Consider the following 15,388-nt stretch of genomic DNA (forward strand, 5'->3'; position numbering starts at 1 on the left):
TTGCTCCAACCTGAATCCTTCCCTTTAGACACCTAAACCCAAGGAATAAGAACCTCAGTTGTAAGTCAATTTGCCAGATCATTCTTTAGGACAGAATGTAAATGACTCAGTGAGCCTACCGAAAAACAAGCCGTACAGGGAGGGAACTCACATAGGAAACCATCCTGTTTATGCCAGGGCTTAAATACTTTCAAACCCTGCCCCATACTATGTGGAAGAAGTACATATTTTCTTCCCTCACACTTCGGCCCATTGAATAACAGGTTTGGTCTCCTTGTGCCCCACCCCGGCTTTAAGTGAGCCAACACTTCTTCACTACAACTGGCCAACAGAAAGCTGGAACTGGCCAGGGAAGAGAAAACTGCTCCTCAGAAACGTGCCAAATGGGCTTCATAAAAACTTGCTAACTAACTTTGATCCTTTTTTTTTACACCTGAAAGCCACTGACTGAAAAGTGGTGGAAGTAGTTTAGGGTGCTGCTAAACTGATTTGCTCAGTCAGTGATGATTTCCAAGGTAGCACCTAAGACAATAATATCAGAAGTGTTTTTCTTGCTTTTGGAATTTTTTTAAAAAGGACAGCCTAGTAAGGTACTCTTTCTAAATGCAGTGGTATGAAAAGAATTTTACCAAAAAAATCACAACTGCTTAAAAGTTAGAAAACAGGTGTCTTGGTGTCACATAAGAATATTCTAAAAATATAAGTATTGGCAATGAAGAAGTTTGTAAAAAAAAAATGACTCATCCTTCAGTTTTTTTACATTAAGTACAATAATAACACTGGTAAAATCATTGACAGTATGAAAGAGGGGATTATGGAAGTCCGACTGGGGGAGAGAGGGAAACCAAATGTAGAGCATGATTAAAATAATGACACACATGCCAATCTCTTTAACTCATTGAACTTCTTCAGGTAAACAAATATTTGAAAACACAACTAAGGATTTATCCAGTTTTAAAATTTAACCTGTCATTTGGTTGAGAATTAGACACCACCCTGCAAATCCGGCTACTTCCTCCTTCCCACGACAGACCCACAAGCCTACGATCACGAAGTTCACGGAAGATTGGCCTCATCCTCTCTTCATAAAACAAAGTTTCAACGATTACCCCAGGCTGTAGGGTGTTTTGAGTATTAGTTATTCAAAATACATAACAAAACATTAGATTCAACTGTTGAGTGTCTTTTGAGGGTGTAAACAAAGTACAAGAGAAAGACTTCTGGCTTGGACAGCTGCAAATGAGCAAGTAAACTTTCACTGACAAATAATATCTTCTTTGAAGGACTGTTTACTTAAATAGAATAGGTTTTTCAATAGAGTCATCCCCGATCAAAATGCAACTGAGATTGCTAACAAGTTAAAGCCACTTTATTTACATGAGTTTTCTACATGACAATTGGTTTTTGCCAGACTAACTTCTTGGCAGGTACTGCAAGATTAAAACACCCTCCATTCCCACTCCATTAAAGACCTTTAAACCTACTGATCTCCCACTGATCTTTGGAGGCTGGTCAGTTTTCAGAAACAGACACCCAATTCCACTTGGTTAATCCTCACAAGGGCCCATCTTGCTCTCCAAACAAAGTAAAAGTATGACCACGCTGACTGCGAATGGAAAAGCGATGGGTTTTGGCATCAGTACTACATATATAAATCAATCGATCGTATTTATTGAGCACTTACTATGTGCGGAGCACTGTACTAAGAGCTTGGGAGGGTACATTAGAATTAGTAGACACATTCCGTGCCCATAATGTGGGTGCTGATCTAGGAGATGTTTGTACTCATCAATCAGTGGTACTTATTAAGTGCTTACTGTGTACAGAACACTGTACTAAGCGTTTGGGAGAGTACACTACAACAGAATTAGCAGACATTCCCTGCCCATAATGTGGTGCTGATCTTGGAGATGTTTGTATTTCCCCTCCATCCCCTCAATCAATCAATGGCACTTATTACACGCTTACTGTGTGCAGAACATTGTATTGAGCGCTTGGGAGAGTGCACTACAACAGAAATTAGCAGACACAGCCCCTGCCCATACGTGGGTGCTGATAATAATAATAGTAACGATGGTATTTGTTAAGCTCTTACTATGTGCCAAGCACTGTTCTAAGCGCTGGGGGAAATGCAAGGTAATCAGGTTGTCCCATGCGGGGCACACAGTTTTAATCCTCATTTTACAGATGAGGTAACTGAGGCACAGAGAAGTTAAGTGACTTGTCCAGAGTCACACAGCTGACAAGTGACAGAGCCAAGATTAGAACCCACAACCTCTGACTCCCATGGCCGGGATCCTTCCACTGAGCCACGCTGCTTCTGCATTCCTTCAATTAATTAATGGTAGTTATTACGCACTTACTGTGTGCTGAACACGGCGTTTAGAACAGTGCTTGGCACATCGTAAGCACTTAACAAGTACCATAATTACTATTATTCTTACTGAGCAAGTGGGAGAGTGCACTACAACAGAAATACCAGGCACATTTCTTGCCCAAAAGATGGATGGTGATCTCGGAGATGTTTGGACTCCATCTCCTCGATCAATCAGTGGAACTTATTAAGCGCTTACTGTGTGCAGAACACCGTACTGAGCGCTTGGGAGAGTACACAGAATTAGCAGACACCTTCCCTGCCCAAAAGGTGGGTACTGATCGTGGAGATATTTGAACTCCATCCCCTCGATCAATCAGTGGTACTTATTACGTGCTTAATTCATTCAATAGTATTTATTGAGTGCTTCCTCTGTGCAGAGCACTGTACTAAGCGCTTGGAATGGACAATTCGGCAACAGATAGAGACAATCCCTGCCCAATGTTAGGCTCACAGTCTTACTGTGTGCAGAACACTGTACTGAGCGCTTGGGAGAGTACAACACAACAGAATTAGCAGACACATTCCCTGCCCAAAAGGTGGGTGCGGATCACGGAGCTGTTTGGACTCTCCATCACCGGTACTTGCTGAGAGCTTTACTGTGTTTAGAACACTGTACTGAGCGCTTGGGAGAGTACAATAGAATTAGCAGACCATCCAAAAGGTGAGTGCGGATCGCGGAGCTGTTTGGACTCTCCATCGCCGGTACTTGCTGAGCGCTTTACAGTGTGCAGAACACTGTCCTGAGCGCTCGGGAGACTACAATACAACAGAATTAGCAACCACATTCCCTGCCCAAAAGGTGGGTGCGGACTTGTTTGGACTCTCCAACTCCAGGACTTGCTGAGCTCTTTACAGTGTGCAGAACACTGTCCTAAGCGCTCGGGAGACCACACTACAACAGAGCTAGCAGGCACATTCCCTGTCCAAAAGTGGGTGCGGAGCTGTTTGGACTCTCCAATGCCAATACTTGCTGAGCGCTTTACAGTGTGCAGAACACTGTCCTGAGCGCTCGGGAGCCTACAATACAACAGAATTGGCAGTCCACCCAAAAAAGTGCGGAGCTGTTGGGACTCTCCATCCCCGGTACTTGCTGAGCGCTTTACCGTGTGCAGAACACTTCCCTAAGCGCTGGGGAGAGGGCAGAATGATCCCCCCCCCCCCCGCCCCCGTTCCTCCTCCACAACAACTCACCAGTATCCCCATGACATCCGTCCAGAGCCTGGAGAAAGCCTCGGACATGACCCCTTCGGCCGCCGGGTCCTGCGGGGCCGGCCGAGCCTCCTCGTCCTCGTCCATGGTCGCCTTCCCGGACCCCCGTCCGGAGCTCCCTGGGACCCCGGTGTCTTCCCCGGCGACTCTTCCCCAGCGCTTCTACGCTCGCGCGAACACACAACACACCACAACCTCCCCAAGGGCGCACAAGCGCACCACAACGCCCCTGCGCACCGACGCAGGCACACAGGCCCGGCCTCCCTTCAGCCGGCCTTAGGGCAGCCCCCCAATTCCTCCCGGGCCCAGCCGGAGTGCCCCTGGGGCACGGCAGCTCCCTGAAGCCCACCCACCCTTCCCCATCCCCCACCCCCCCAAAAAAAACCTTTCCTGCCTGAGCCACACAGAGGGACAGGGTGGCTGGAGGCAAAAAGATGGACCACGGGGATGGCTGGGTGGGGAGGGGGCCTCTGGCAAGGCGTCCCTCCGAGAAACTGGAAGGAAAACCCGATGCCACCCCTCTTCACCCCCTCCTGCCAGTCCTGGAGAAATAAGGGGGTGCCCTGCGCCTCCTTTGCAACTTTTAGGTACCCCCCCCACCCTCCTTCTCCTCCCCAGGATCCCTGTCTTCAAAATGAGCGCTTCCAACTTCACCGCTCCCTCTCTCCCTCCACCCAGCTAAGGAAAGCTTTTGAGCAACAAAAGGTAGTCTGATGTCAGGCTCTTTGCATGGAAATGAGCCACGGACAGGAGAACAGATCGCCCGTTGAAAAGAGCAGCCCCGCTGCGGCCTCTGGTGTGCCCAAGTTTCCAATCGAGCTACTCGCTTGAAACATTTTCGGTCACGGGGACTGCGGAAAGTGAACCTTTAAACTACCACCGCCTGCAGACTCAACAAGGAGTTAGTGTCGTTCGATAATAATAATAATAATGATGACGGTATTTGTCCAAGAGCTGGGGTAGATACAAGATTCTCGGGTTGCCCCACGTGGGGCTCACCGTCTTAATCCCCATTTTACAGATGGGGTAACTGTGGCACAGAGGATGATGATGATGATGATGGTATTTGTTAAGCGCTTACTATGTGCAAAGCACTGTTCTAAGCGCTGGAGGGATACAAGGTGATCAGGTTGTCCCACGTGGGGCTCACAGTCTTAATCCCCATTATACAGATGGGGTAACTGTGGCACAGAGAAGTTAAGTGACTTGCCCAAAGTCGCACAGCTGACAAGTGGCAGAAGCGGGATTAGAATCCATGACCTCTGACTCCCAAGCCCGGGCTCTTTCCACTAATAACACTAATAATAATAATAATAATGTTGGTATTTGTTAAGTGCTTGCTATGTGCAGAGCACTGTTCTAAGCACTGGGGGAGATGCAGAGTCATCAGGTTGTCCCACGTGAGGCTCACAGTTAATCCCCATTTTACAGATGAGGTAACTGAGGCACAGAGAAGTTAAGTGACATGCCCACGGTCACCCAGCTGCCAAGTGGCAGAGCCGGGATTCACTAAGTCACGCAGCTTCCATCTTTGAGATTCCCCCACCTTGACGGCATAACTCACCTAACCTTCTGCGCTTAAGGAATCCTAACCCTGCCTTGGTTGAGCAAGACGTTTGCAAAATATCAAGGACTGAAAGCTTACGCAGGAAGGAGTCTTCGGCTTTATTATCAGGTTGGTTGTTTTGCTGCTGCACCCCCACATGCATTACCGCAGCTATGTCAACCTTCCCCACCTAACCTGGGCAAGCATTCACTTGGGATCAATGGTGTCTTTATGTGAAGCGTGCAAGGTTATTTTTAGATGTAAATGTTATGTTTGCTACGCGTTCGGTCAACAGTCAATTATTTGTGTGTGTTTTTCTGAGGGAAAGATCTGAGATGGACTGTTTTTTGAAGGAAGCAGCCTATGGATATATATGTGGCAAGGAATGATTTTCCTGATCCTTTAAAAAGTCATTATTTTTGCTGTTTCTGCGTTGTATCTTTCTAAAAAGAGTGCCACCCTTGAGCTTGTAAATTAATCACCGCATGTATAGGGAACCACAGGTCAACATGTGCCTACATGCGAAAGGGAGTATGTTGCACAAGGATGTAGGTTGCCCTAGGGAGATGGAAATTAAAAAATAAAAATTCTACCTTCGGTAGAGGAGACACACGCTTTCTTGTCTCTTTGAGGAGACAGAATTCCCCAAGCTCTTTTGCTAAAGTACCAGAGTATTTCCTGCTAAAGTACCAAAGAGCGGTTCCAAATTACAATCCATCCGTTCACACCCGCTGCAACTGCATTTTACGAACTATTTTCTTGATTGATTTATGTTTGAGTTTTTTTTTTCAGTTCCAATGATAGATTTTGTTAGAAGAGAAAGGAAATTAAATATTACACACCTATTAGAACAACATCCAGTTAGGACAAGATAAATAATAAACTGAAGTTTTTTCACTATGACATATGAGTAATGGGGAACAGGGCTAGGAATACAGAAGAAAGGTAAACCTGGAAAAGTTTTGTAAAGTTTTGGGTTTCAATAACTTGGGTTTTTTGGTGGGTTTTTTTTTTTTTTGAATTCCAAAAAAAAAGTGCTATTTTCTTTGGAGTTCAACAAATTGCAGAAAATATCTTCTAGGTAAAATAACTTTTTGCTGCTCTATAAAGGAATGATGACTCCCTATATTAACTTTCCTTGTAAGCGGTAGTGATTTTTTCCATTTCAAACATCACCATACTTTGTTTAGCTGTGAAAGAAAGAGGGCTAACTAGGATGAAGAATCCTGTCTTTGCCTCTGACTCACCCTGTGACCCTTGGCAAAGCCTGTGTAACCTTTCTATATTGCAGTTTCCTCCTCTGTACAATGAGACTTACTGCCCGCCTCCTCACTGGTGATATCATGCTTTGGCTGGCTAAGAGGATAGGTACTATTTAAAGAAAAAATTATGGTCAAACAAGTCAGACAACATTATTGAAATAAAAGGAGCCCTTGGAGCTATTTACATTCTATTTTCAGTCAAAATTCTTGCTTTAGGACAATAATATTTAAAATGGAATAAAAGATGTCAACTTTTCATTTTGTGCGTAAGGATGAAAGGTATGTGGATTTTCAGGTGAGGTGTGAGGCCTGGGAGGAGGTCAAACTTCAAAGAGCTAACAGCCTTCATATTTCTTCATCTTGGGATTGGAAACTCTCCGGTCTTGTCAGAGACTAATCATCCTCATTCAAGATCTCTTTATCTCCTGATTAGATTACCATATCAGCCAGCTCACTGGTGTCCCTGACTCCAATTTCTCCCCTCTTCAGTCTACGTACACTCTCCAGTCTGGATCATCTTCTTTAAATTCATTCTGTCCAGATCTTTCTCTTCCTCAAAAGCATACAGTTTTCCATGTGCATCAAGCAATAACTTGACCACTGACTTCAATGTGCTCTCCTTCTTACTTATCTGGCCTCTTCACCCACTACTCACCAGCTTCCCAACCTTTTCAATATCCCCGACTCCTCCTTATGCCGTTAAATTTCAGGTGTCTACATTTGTTCAGTCAATCAGTCAACAATGGCATTCATTTGAGGCTTGCTGTGTACAGAGAATTGTACTAAGTGGTTGGGAAAGGACAATACAATAGAGTTGATAGACAGGATACCTGCCCACAAGGAGTTTACAGCCTCAACTACCACTTGTGCCACTCAGCGGAGAGGTTGAGGAGGAAGAAGAGAGGAGTGTGTGAGCCAGAAGAGAGTGGGTAAAAGAAAATTGGGATTGAAATGCAGAAAGGCATATTGTGGAAAGGCATATTAGAGAAGCAGCATGGCTCAGTGGAAAGAGCCCAGGCTTGGGAGTCAGAGGTCATGGGTTCGTATCTCGGCTCTGCCACTTAGCAGCTGTGTGACTGTGGGCAAGTCACTTCACTTCTCTGTGCCTCAGTTCCCTCATCTGTAAAATGGGGATTAACTGTGAGCCTCACGTGGGACAATCTGATTACCCTGTATCTACCCCAGCGCTTAGAACAGTGCTCTGCACATAGTAAGCGCTTAACAAATACCAACATTATTATTATGTGCTTTGGAGCCATGAAACCCTTGTTTCCAGTCCTGCTTTTTCACTCTGCTGTGTGGCCAGGAGCAAATCCTTACCACTGTGCCTCATTTTTCTTTTCCCTGATCTGAAAAATCAATCAGTGGCATCTCTTGAATGCTTACTATGGACTGAGCACTAAGAATTTGGGAGAGTATAATTCAACAGAGATAGAAGACATTCCCTGCCCACGAAGAGCTTTCTTTTCTTTATTCTCAAGATGTTGTGAAGTCAAATATCAGCTAGCTGATGGGAAACCACTTTGGGAAAATAAAGGTGCTTTAGAAATTTGCAGCACAGAAGTGCCCAGACACATCCCTCTGAGATAAAATGAATATATATATAGAGAGAGAGAGAGGGATCTGCACATAATAACCACCCAGTAATAATAATTTTCGTATCAGTTAAGTGCTCTTTATATGCACTCTCTGTGCAAGGACTGTACTAAGTGATGGGGTAGATCCAAGATAATCAGGCCAGACCCAGACCCTATTCCTTACAGGGCTCACAGTCCAAGTAGGAGAGAGATCAAGTGTTGGATCCTCATTTTACAGATAAGGAACTTGAGGCTCAGAGAAGTTAAGTGACTTGCCCTAGGTCACACAGCTGGCAAATGGCACTGATGGATTGTCTCTCAATGAAGAAAGTGGCCTCTAAGATACAGCTTTCAATATTGCTTGTTAGCACTTGGTTTATTAGCATTTTTCACTCTGCTGCTGAAGTAGCAGTGAGGACTGTCAGCTTTGTGAGTATCTTTGACTGTCAGAAGGACTTCCCAGGCAAACTGGTAAAATGTCAGTCTTCTTGAGGCTAGTTGCCTTTTGATGGCATTTTACATGTTTCTGCCATAGGCATAAGGTTCCCCAAGCAAGGGGAAGATATTTAAGTTCCTTTCCAAGATAAAACAACCCTCACCCTTTGGATAGGAAAATAAACACATTTACCGAAGGCGGAGGAGGGATAACTCTTCATAAAATCAATGATAGTATTTGTTGAGCCCCTACAGAGCTAGGGTGAGTACAATAGAATCAGTAGACATAACTCCTGCCCCCAAGAAGTTTGCAAACTAACAAGGGAGATAAACATGAAAGTACATTATAAATAAGAAGAAGAAATAGAATATGGCATATACATAAAATATGTACATAAATATATTGTGTAAATAAAATATATATATAAGATAGGCACAGAAATACTAGTGGGGTTGGGATTAGCCAAATACTTACTGGGGCGGGATGTGTTTGTTGAAATGGTAGATGGAGGAACTACAAAGTGAGGGCATGAGAGATTAATCAGAGAAGAACTCCTGGAGGAGATGTTATTTCAAAGAGTTTGAATGAGAGGCTGTGGTCTGTCTGACATAAATGGAGAGAAAGTTCCAGGGAGTGGGGAAAGGTGTGTGTAAGAGGCCAGCAGCAGGACAGATGAGAATGAGATTAGAATGAAGAGTGCGAGAGTGAATAAGTAGTGGGGACAGAGCCACTGACTGGATGCCTTAAAACCACTGTCAGGAGTTTCTGTTTGATGCAGTGAGGAATGGACAATCATTGAATTAGGAAGATATGTGCAGAACTTTGTTTTAGAAAAATGATCTAGGAAGCTGAATGAAGTATGGATAGAGAGGGAGAAGACTGAAGACAGGAAGGTTGGTGTGGCGGCTAAAACAGTAGTTACGAAAGACAAGTGCCTGGACAGGATGGTGACATTAGGATGGAGAGAAAGAGGCAGATTCAGAAACGTTGTGGAGAAAGAACAGACAGGATTTGTCAACAGTCTGAAGAGATGGGGAAGAAGGTAATGTGGACGATGATGGAAAGTTAGATGAAGGAAAGGATTTGGGAGAGTTCAATCAATCAATGGTATTTATTGAGTGCTTACTGTGTGCAGACCGCTGTACTAAGCACTTGGGGGAGTACAATAAAGCAGAGTACATATGGACATTTTCTGCCCTCAAGGAACTTACAGACTAGAGTGGGAAATAGACAGTAAAATAAATTTCAGGTGGCTTTGTACATTAGTTCTTTGGGCTGGGGGAGTGGTGAACGTCAGAATACTTAATGGGAACAGATCCAAGTGCATAGACAAAGTAGAAGGGAGGGCTTAGTTAGGGAAGACCTCTTGGAGAAGATGTGACTTTAGTAGTGTTTTGAAGGTGGGGAGAAAGGTGGTCTATTGTCATATCTGAAGGGGGAGGGAGTTCCAAGCCAGAGGAAGGATGTGGGCAAGGGATTGGTAGCAACAAAGCCAAGATGGGGGTAGATGAGCAAAGTGGGCGGGCTGGGTTGAAGTAGGAGATCAGCAAGGGAAGGTAGGAGGGGAGGAGAGTCTACTGAGTGTTTTAAGACCAAGGGTGAGTTTCCGTTTGATGTGGAGATGGGGGTGTAATGATTACAAAAGCAAAAAGTTATTTCAGCTTCCTTCAAAATGTAGGAAAACAACTGAGTTCTGGTCCCAGTTCTATCACTGCTTTAATTTGACACCACTGGCAAGTAAGTCACTTAGCCTTCATTTCCCCATATATAAAATGGGGATAATACCAGCCTCTCCTTATTACCAGATAGGGTGTGAAGACAAAATGAGAAAATTGATTTCAAAGCATTTTGGAAAAATAAAATAGTTTACAAATTCAAGGTGTTATTATAGTAGATGCGTTTTTATCAAAGCCCCCCTAAAGCTCAGGACTAAGAGGGAGTTAACAGTATTGTGCCTCTATGTTTTGTCACATGCAAAGAAGAGTCCATCCTACTCAGTTTTCAACCTTTTGAGGTGCTGATGGGACAGCTAAGTGGAGATGTCTTGGGGGCAGAAGGAAATGTGAGACCTGCATAGAGAGATGCAGAATAACAAGATAGAGTTATTGCATATAGATGATAGTTGAAACAGTGCGAGCAATAAGCCTGCCAAGGGAGTGAGTATTTATTCAGAGAAGAATGGACCCCCATAGTTTGGAGGTGGAAGGCAAAAGGAAGAACTGGCAAAAGGATCAGCCAGAGGTAAAAGGAGAGCCAACAGAAAACTGGACCAGAAAAAAACAAGCTTAGGTAGTGTTTCCAGAAGAAGAGAGTGGTACACAGTATCAAAGGCACCTGAGAACCTGAGAGGGATTTGGACTGATTAGAGTCCATTAGATTTGGCAAGAAGGAGGTTATTGGTGACCTTAAAGAAAGCAGTCTCAGGGGAGTGAAGGGGGCAGAAACGAACTGTGGAGGGTCAAGGAGGGAGTGGGAAGGGAGGAAGTAGAAACAGCTGTCTCTTGTATATAATCTGTTCAAGAAGTTTGGACAGAAGCAGGAGGACAGAGATGGACTAATAGCTGAATGGCATACAGTAAGAGCTTAACAAATACCACAGTCTTTATTATTAATAGTGATGATAAATATAAAACAAATTATAAAGGTCTATGGAAGGATTTAGTTTTGTTTTTTAAATATGTGGGTGTGTTTGAAGACTGAGAAAAGGGAGCTATTCCAGAGGAAGTGGTTGAAGATGGCAATCAGGAAGGGAAGAAGAGTAAGCACAATTGTTTATAGAAGATGAGAAAGGATGGGATCAAAGATGCAGGTGGAGGCGATTGGTTTTCAAAGATGATGGTCAGTCTTCTCTGGAGAGATGAGACAGATGGGAGTGAATGTAGAGTGGGAAGGAGATGAGAGAACAGTTTGAGGAGTTCACCCCTATTGATTCAACTTAATAATATGGATGACTAGGTCATCAGGGGTGAAATAAGTGAGAGGTGGGGGTACTGCAGGTTTCAGGAAGGAGTTAAATGCCTAGAAGATTTGGTGCAGACAATGGGCATGGGAGTTAATGAGGGAGAAGTAGTGTTGCTGAATAGAAGAGAGGGCTGAATTAAAGCAGGTAAGGGTGAATTTAAAGTGGTCGAAGTAGTCCTGGTGTCTTAATTTCCACTAACAGAGTTCCGTGGCACGAGCATAGAACTGGAGGAAGTGTCTTGTGGAGGTGATCCGAGACTGGGTGGTGGTGGCGTGAGAATGGAGGAGTGTCATGGAATGCAGGAACTGAGTACATTGGAAAGGGAATCTGTCCTATGGGACTAGAGAATTTGCCAACACACCACTTCTCTTACCTCCCCACCTCAGTTATGTTCATTTTGGCTGGTGAGGAGGGAAATAAAAGCAAGTGGAGAGCTGTGGCTCTCCGAATCAGACACCTACTCCTGGCACGCTGGTTAGAATGGACCAAAAATTAAGAACAGCATGAGGGAATGGATGAATAAAAATAGCTAGTATTGATTGAGTGGCAGAAATAAGATAGAAGTAGGTGATTAAGGAACTTATTGACAAATAGGTGAGGTTTACAGAACAGTTGTAACAGCCTTCCACAGATGTCACATCTTAATTCGTGAGCAGGATCCCCTCCACTATCCCAAATACCAGATTCAAGACAGAACAAAAGATTCTGGAGTCAACACACCAGCACTGAGGTCATTCATGTCTCATCCCAGCTGCACTGGGTGATATGAGGAGAATGGAGGACAGCAGGAGATCCAAGATGTTGCCATAAGGTGAGGTGATGAGGGGCTACAAGACACTATATAGCTTCATCTTAATGTGGCACAGACGTGGACAGCCAGAAGGCAACAGCAACAGGCAAAACATTCGGCCAGGCGGAAGCCAGAAATGGTGTGGTTCTTCCAGAGCAAAAGCAAAAGGGAAAGCAAAAAAGGGAAATCAAAAATGGTCCAAAATATTGCAAGTGGCAGATATGATAGCAAAGCAAAGGATGATGGTCACATTTGTACCTGTGAAAGGAATTGCCATCCATACATTGGCATTTTCAGCCACTTGCCGACCTACACAGTATTTTATGTCACATAACCAAAGCTTAAGGAAGGTTAGATGCACTAGGTAGCCTGGATTCAGCAATCAAACAAAATTACCACTGTCAGTTCTCTGGTTATTTATTCAACTTTGTTTGTGGTCTTCATTGTCTCTGTTTATCTGAGTGTTTATTTGTTTAGGTTGTTTGAGGTCTTCTTCAAATAGACTCTCCTGCTGCTAGGCTTGCTAAAAACACACTGGATTAAAAGAACAACTTCCTTGGTTTTTTTTCATCTGATCTTGGACAACAGAAATAAGTACCTTTGTTGAGATGAAAACAGAAAAGCCTGTATATCAATGGAATTTACTGAGCGCTTACTTTGGGCAGAGCACTGCAATAAATACTTGGGAAAGTATAATACAACAAAGTTGCTAGACAAGCCCATAAGGAGCTTAGAGTTTAGAAATGGATAAAGACATTACAATGAACTATGGATATGTCTATGTCTGTGGGGCTGAGGGCCGGGTGCAGATCAGGTGCTTAAAAAGTACAGATCCAAGTGCAAAGGTGAAGCAGAAGGGAGGGGAGAACGAGAAATGAGGGTTTAGTCAGGCAAGGCCTCTTGGAAGAGATGTGATTTTAATATGCCTTTGAAAGTGGGAAGAGTGGTGATCTGTTGGATATGAAGAGAGAGGGAGTGTCAAGCCAGAGGGAGGACATGGGCAAGGGGTCAATGGCAAGATAGATGAGATCAAGGTACAATGAGTAGGTTGGAATTAGAGGAGCAAAGTGTGCAGCCTGGGTTGTACTACAAAACCAGTGAGGTAAGGTAGGAGCGGGAGAGATGATTAAGTGTTTTAAAGCCGATGGTAAGAAGTTTCCTTTTGATGAGGAGGTGGGTGGCAACCACTGGAGGTTTTCAAGGAGTGAGGAAACATGGACTGACAAATACCACAATTATTAATGATTTTTTTTTAGAAAAATGATCCAGGCAGCAGAGTGAAGTAAAGACCACAGTAATAATAATGTTAATAATGTTGGTATTTGTTAAGCGCTTACTATGTGTCGAGCACTGTTCTAAGCTGGGGTAGACACAGGGGAATCAGGTTGTCCCACATGGGGCTCACAGTCTTAATCCCCATTTTACAGATGAGGTAACTGAGGCACCAAGAAGTTAAGTGACTTGCCCAAAGTCACACAGCTGACAAGTGGCCGAGCAGGGATTCAAACCCATAACCTCTGACTCCAAAGCCCGTGCTCTTTCCACTGAGTCACGCTGCTTCTCAGCCACGGCTGCTTCTCAGCCACGCTGCTTAATTAGCAAGAAGCAAAGAGGTCAGTGAGGAGACTGATGCAGTAGTCAAGGTGAGAAATCAGTATAGTACCACTGATGGAGAGGAAATGGCAGATTTTAGTGATGTGAAAGTAGAAAGACAGGATTTGGTGAAAGACTGAATACGGGAGTTGAATGAGAGAGACGAGTTCAAGGATAATGCCAGGTTTACAGGGTTGTGAGACAGAGAGGACAGTGGTGTCACCTACCATGATGGGACATATATCTAAAAAATTAGAGGATGGAAACTAAGTCATGAAAAGGAATAATGTCAATATTTGGAATCATGCCTGGTGAAAATGTTTCTTTTTAAAGAAAATTTCAGTAGGTGTAGAGGTATATCTGGGTTGCAACCACCCCACAATATGTACAATGCAGGGATATGTAATCAATCACTCATTAAATAGTATTTATTGACCACTTTGTGTGTGCAGACCATTGAATCAAGCACTTGGGAAAGTATGACAGAATAAGTAGACATGATTCTTGACTACTCTATTAGCTAACTGATCCCAGCAAAAGCAAGCCCCACTTGGATAATAGGTAAGGTAAGTCAATTCCCTCTCTGCTCCCTCTTTTCCCCATCCTGCCTCCTCCCTACTCTCCCTTTTCCCAGTGATACTTCTGCCCCTCCTCCCACATCTTGAACTCACCCCGTTCCTCCCCACCTGTCTCACCAATTCATCTCACCCCCTCCAACCACTTCCTGTACTCTAGTATTTTTTTTTGTTAGAACTGTAATTAAAGCAGTGGTTGTTGCTGAGAGCCTGGTGGCATTTTAGCACTCCTCCCTTTTCCCTTCCCAGCCTTTAGCCCCATCTTCCTGCCTCAGCCCAAGCCCCAATTTGGGGAATGATTGAAACATGACAGGATGGAGTTGGGAAGGTGAGCAGTCAGGGGAATGAGGCCCAGATCATCTTTATCCCCATTCTAACAATCCCTACAGAGTTTTCTAGCTGGGAAATGGAAAGGAAGGTAACATGGGGTTGGCAGTGGTGACCAGGCTTGCAGTAGCATCAGTTGCCATGATGAAAGTTCAAACAAAGAAAAGAAAAACTGGGGTGGGGTGGGGAGTGAGACAGGAGGGAGGGGACCAGCAACAAAGCTGCTTGGAACAGGGAAGGGGAAAAGGTGAGAGGCGGTGCCAGGAGAAAGATGCATTGTTACCAAGGCATTCTTACATACCTGAAGAGTGCAGCTTTCACACCCGAGTTGGTATGGAGTGTGCCCTAACTAATTGCATGTCTGTCTATAGGAAATCAAAGCGCATTATACCATCACAATTGTAAGGACTATAACCCAAGTGTAACCTGAAATATACATGTGAATTACTAATATAGGTGAGTTTGAGGAATATCAATAATCTAATTTATTTTCATCTCACTGTTCCTTGGCTACCACTTAAATTGAGCAATGAAAACAGACAAGTTGATTTCATTTTGCCAAAAGCCTGTTCTACCTTCTGACATTTTTATGTTAGGGAAATGATACAACATTAAGGAGAAAACATTGAAGGGAAAGGCTGAAATGCCAAAACTTTTTTTACAATTCCAAACAAAATACTACCTTTCCCCCTGAATTCAAAACTTACTCCTCAAGCCTTCTATTAGCATTGGCT

General features: G+C 43.9%; 1 protein-coding gene across 4 annotated transcripts in view; it reads right to left on the bottom strand.

Annotated features, from left to right (window-relative positions):
• Nucleotides 1–15,388, bottom strand: part of SASH1 (SAM and SH3 domain containing 1) — a 913,623-nt gene that overhangs the window by 183,115 nt on the left and 715,120 nt on the right. Inside the window, exon 1 of one of the 4 annotated variants that reach the window (XM_029056641.2) lies at nucleotides 3,569–3,888. The exons of the other annotated variants lie outside the window; for them this stretch is intronic. Within the exon in view, the coding sequence (XP_028912474.1) occupies nucleotides 3,569–3,673 (105 nt within the window). The 5' untranslated portion in view covers nucleotides 3,674–3,888. Of the gene's footprint in view, nucleotides 1–3,568; nucleotides 3,889–15,388 lie in introns of those variants that run through there. 4 annotated transcript variants of the gene reach the window in all.

Source organism: Ornithorhynchus anatinus, chromosome 2 (assembly GCF_004115215.2).
Source record: "Ornithorhynchus anatinus isolate Pmale09 chromosome 2, mOrnAna1.pri.v4, whole genome shotgun sequence".
Classification (NCBI taxonomy): Eukaryota; Metazoa; Chordata; class Mammalia; order Monotremata; family Ornithorhynchidae; genus Ornithorhynchus; species Ornithorhynchus anatinus.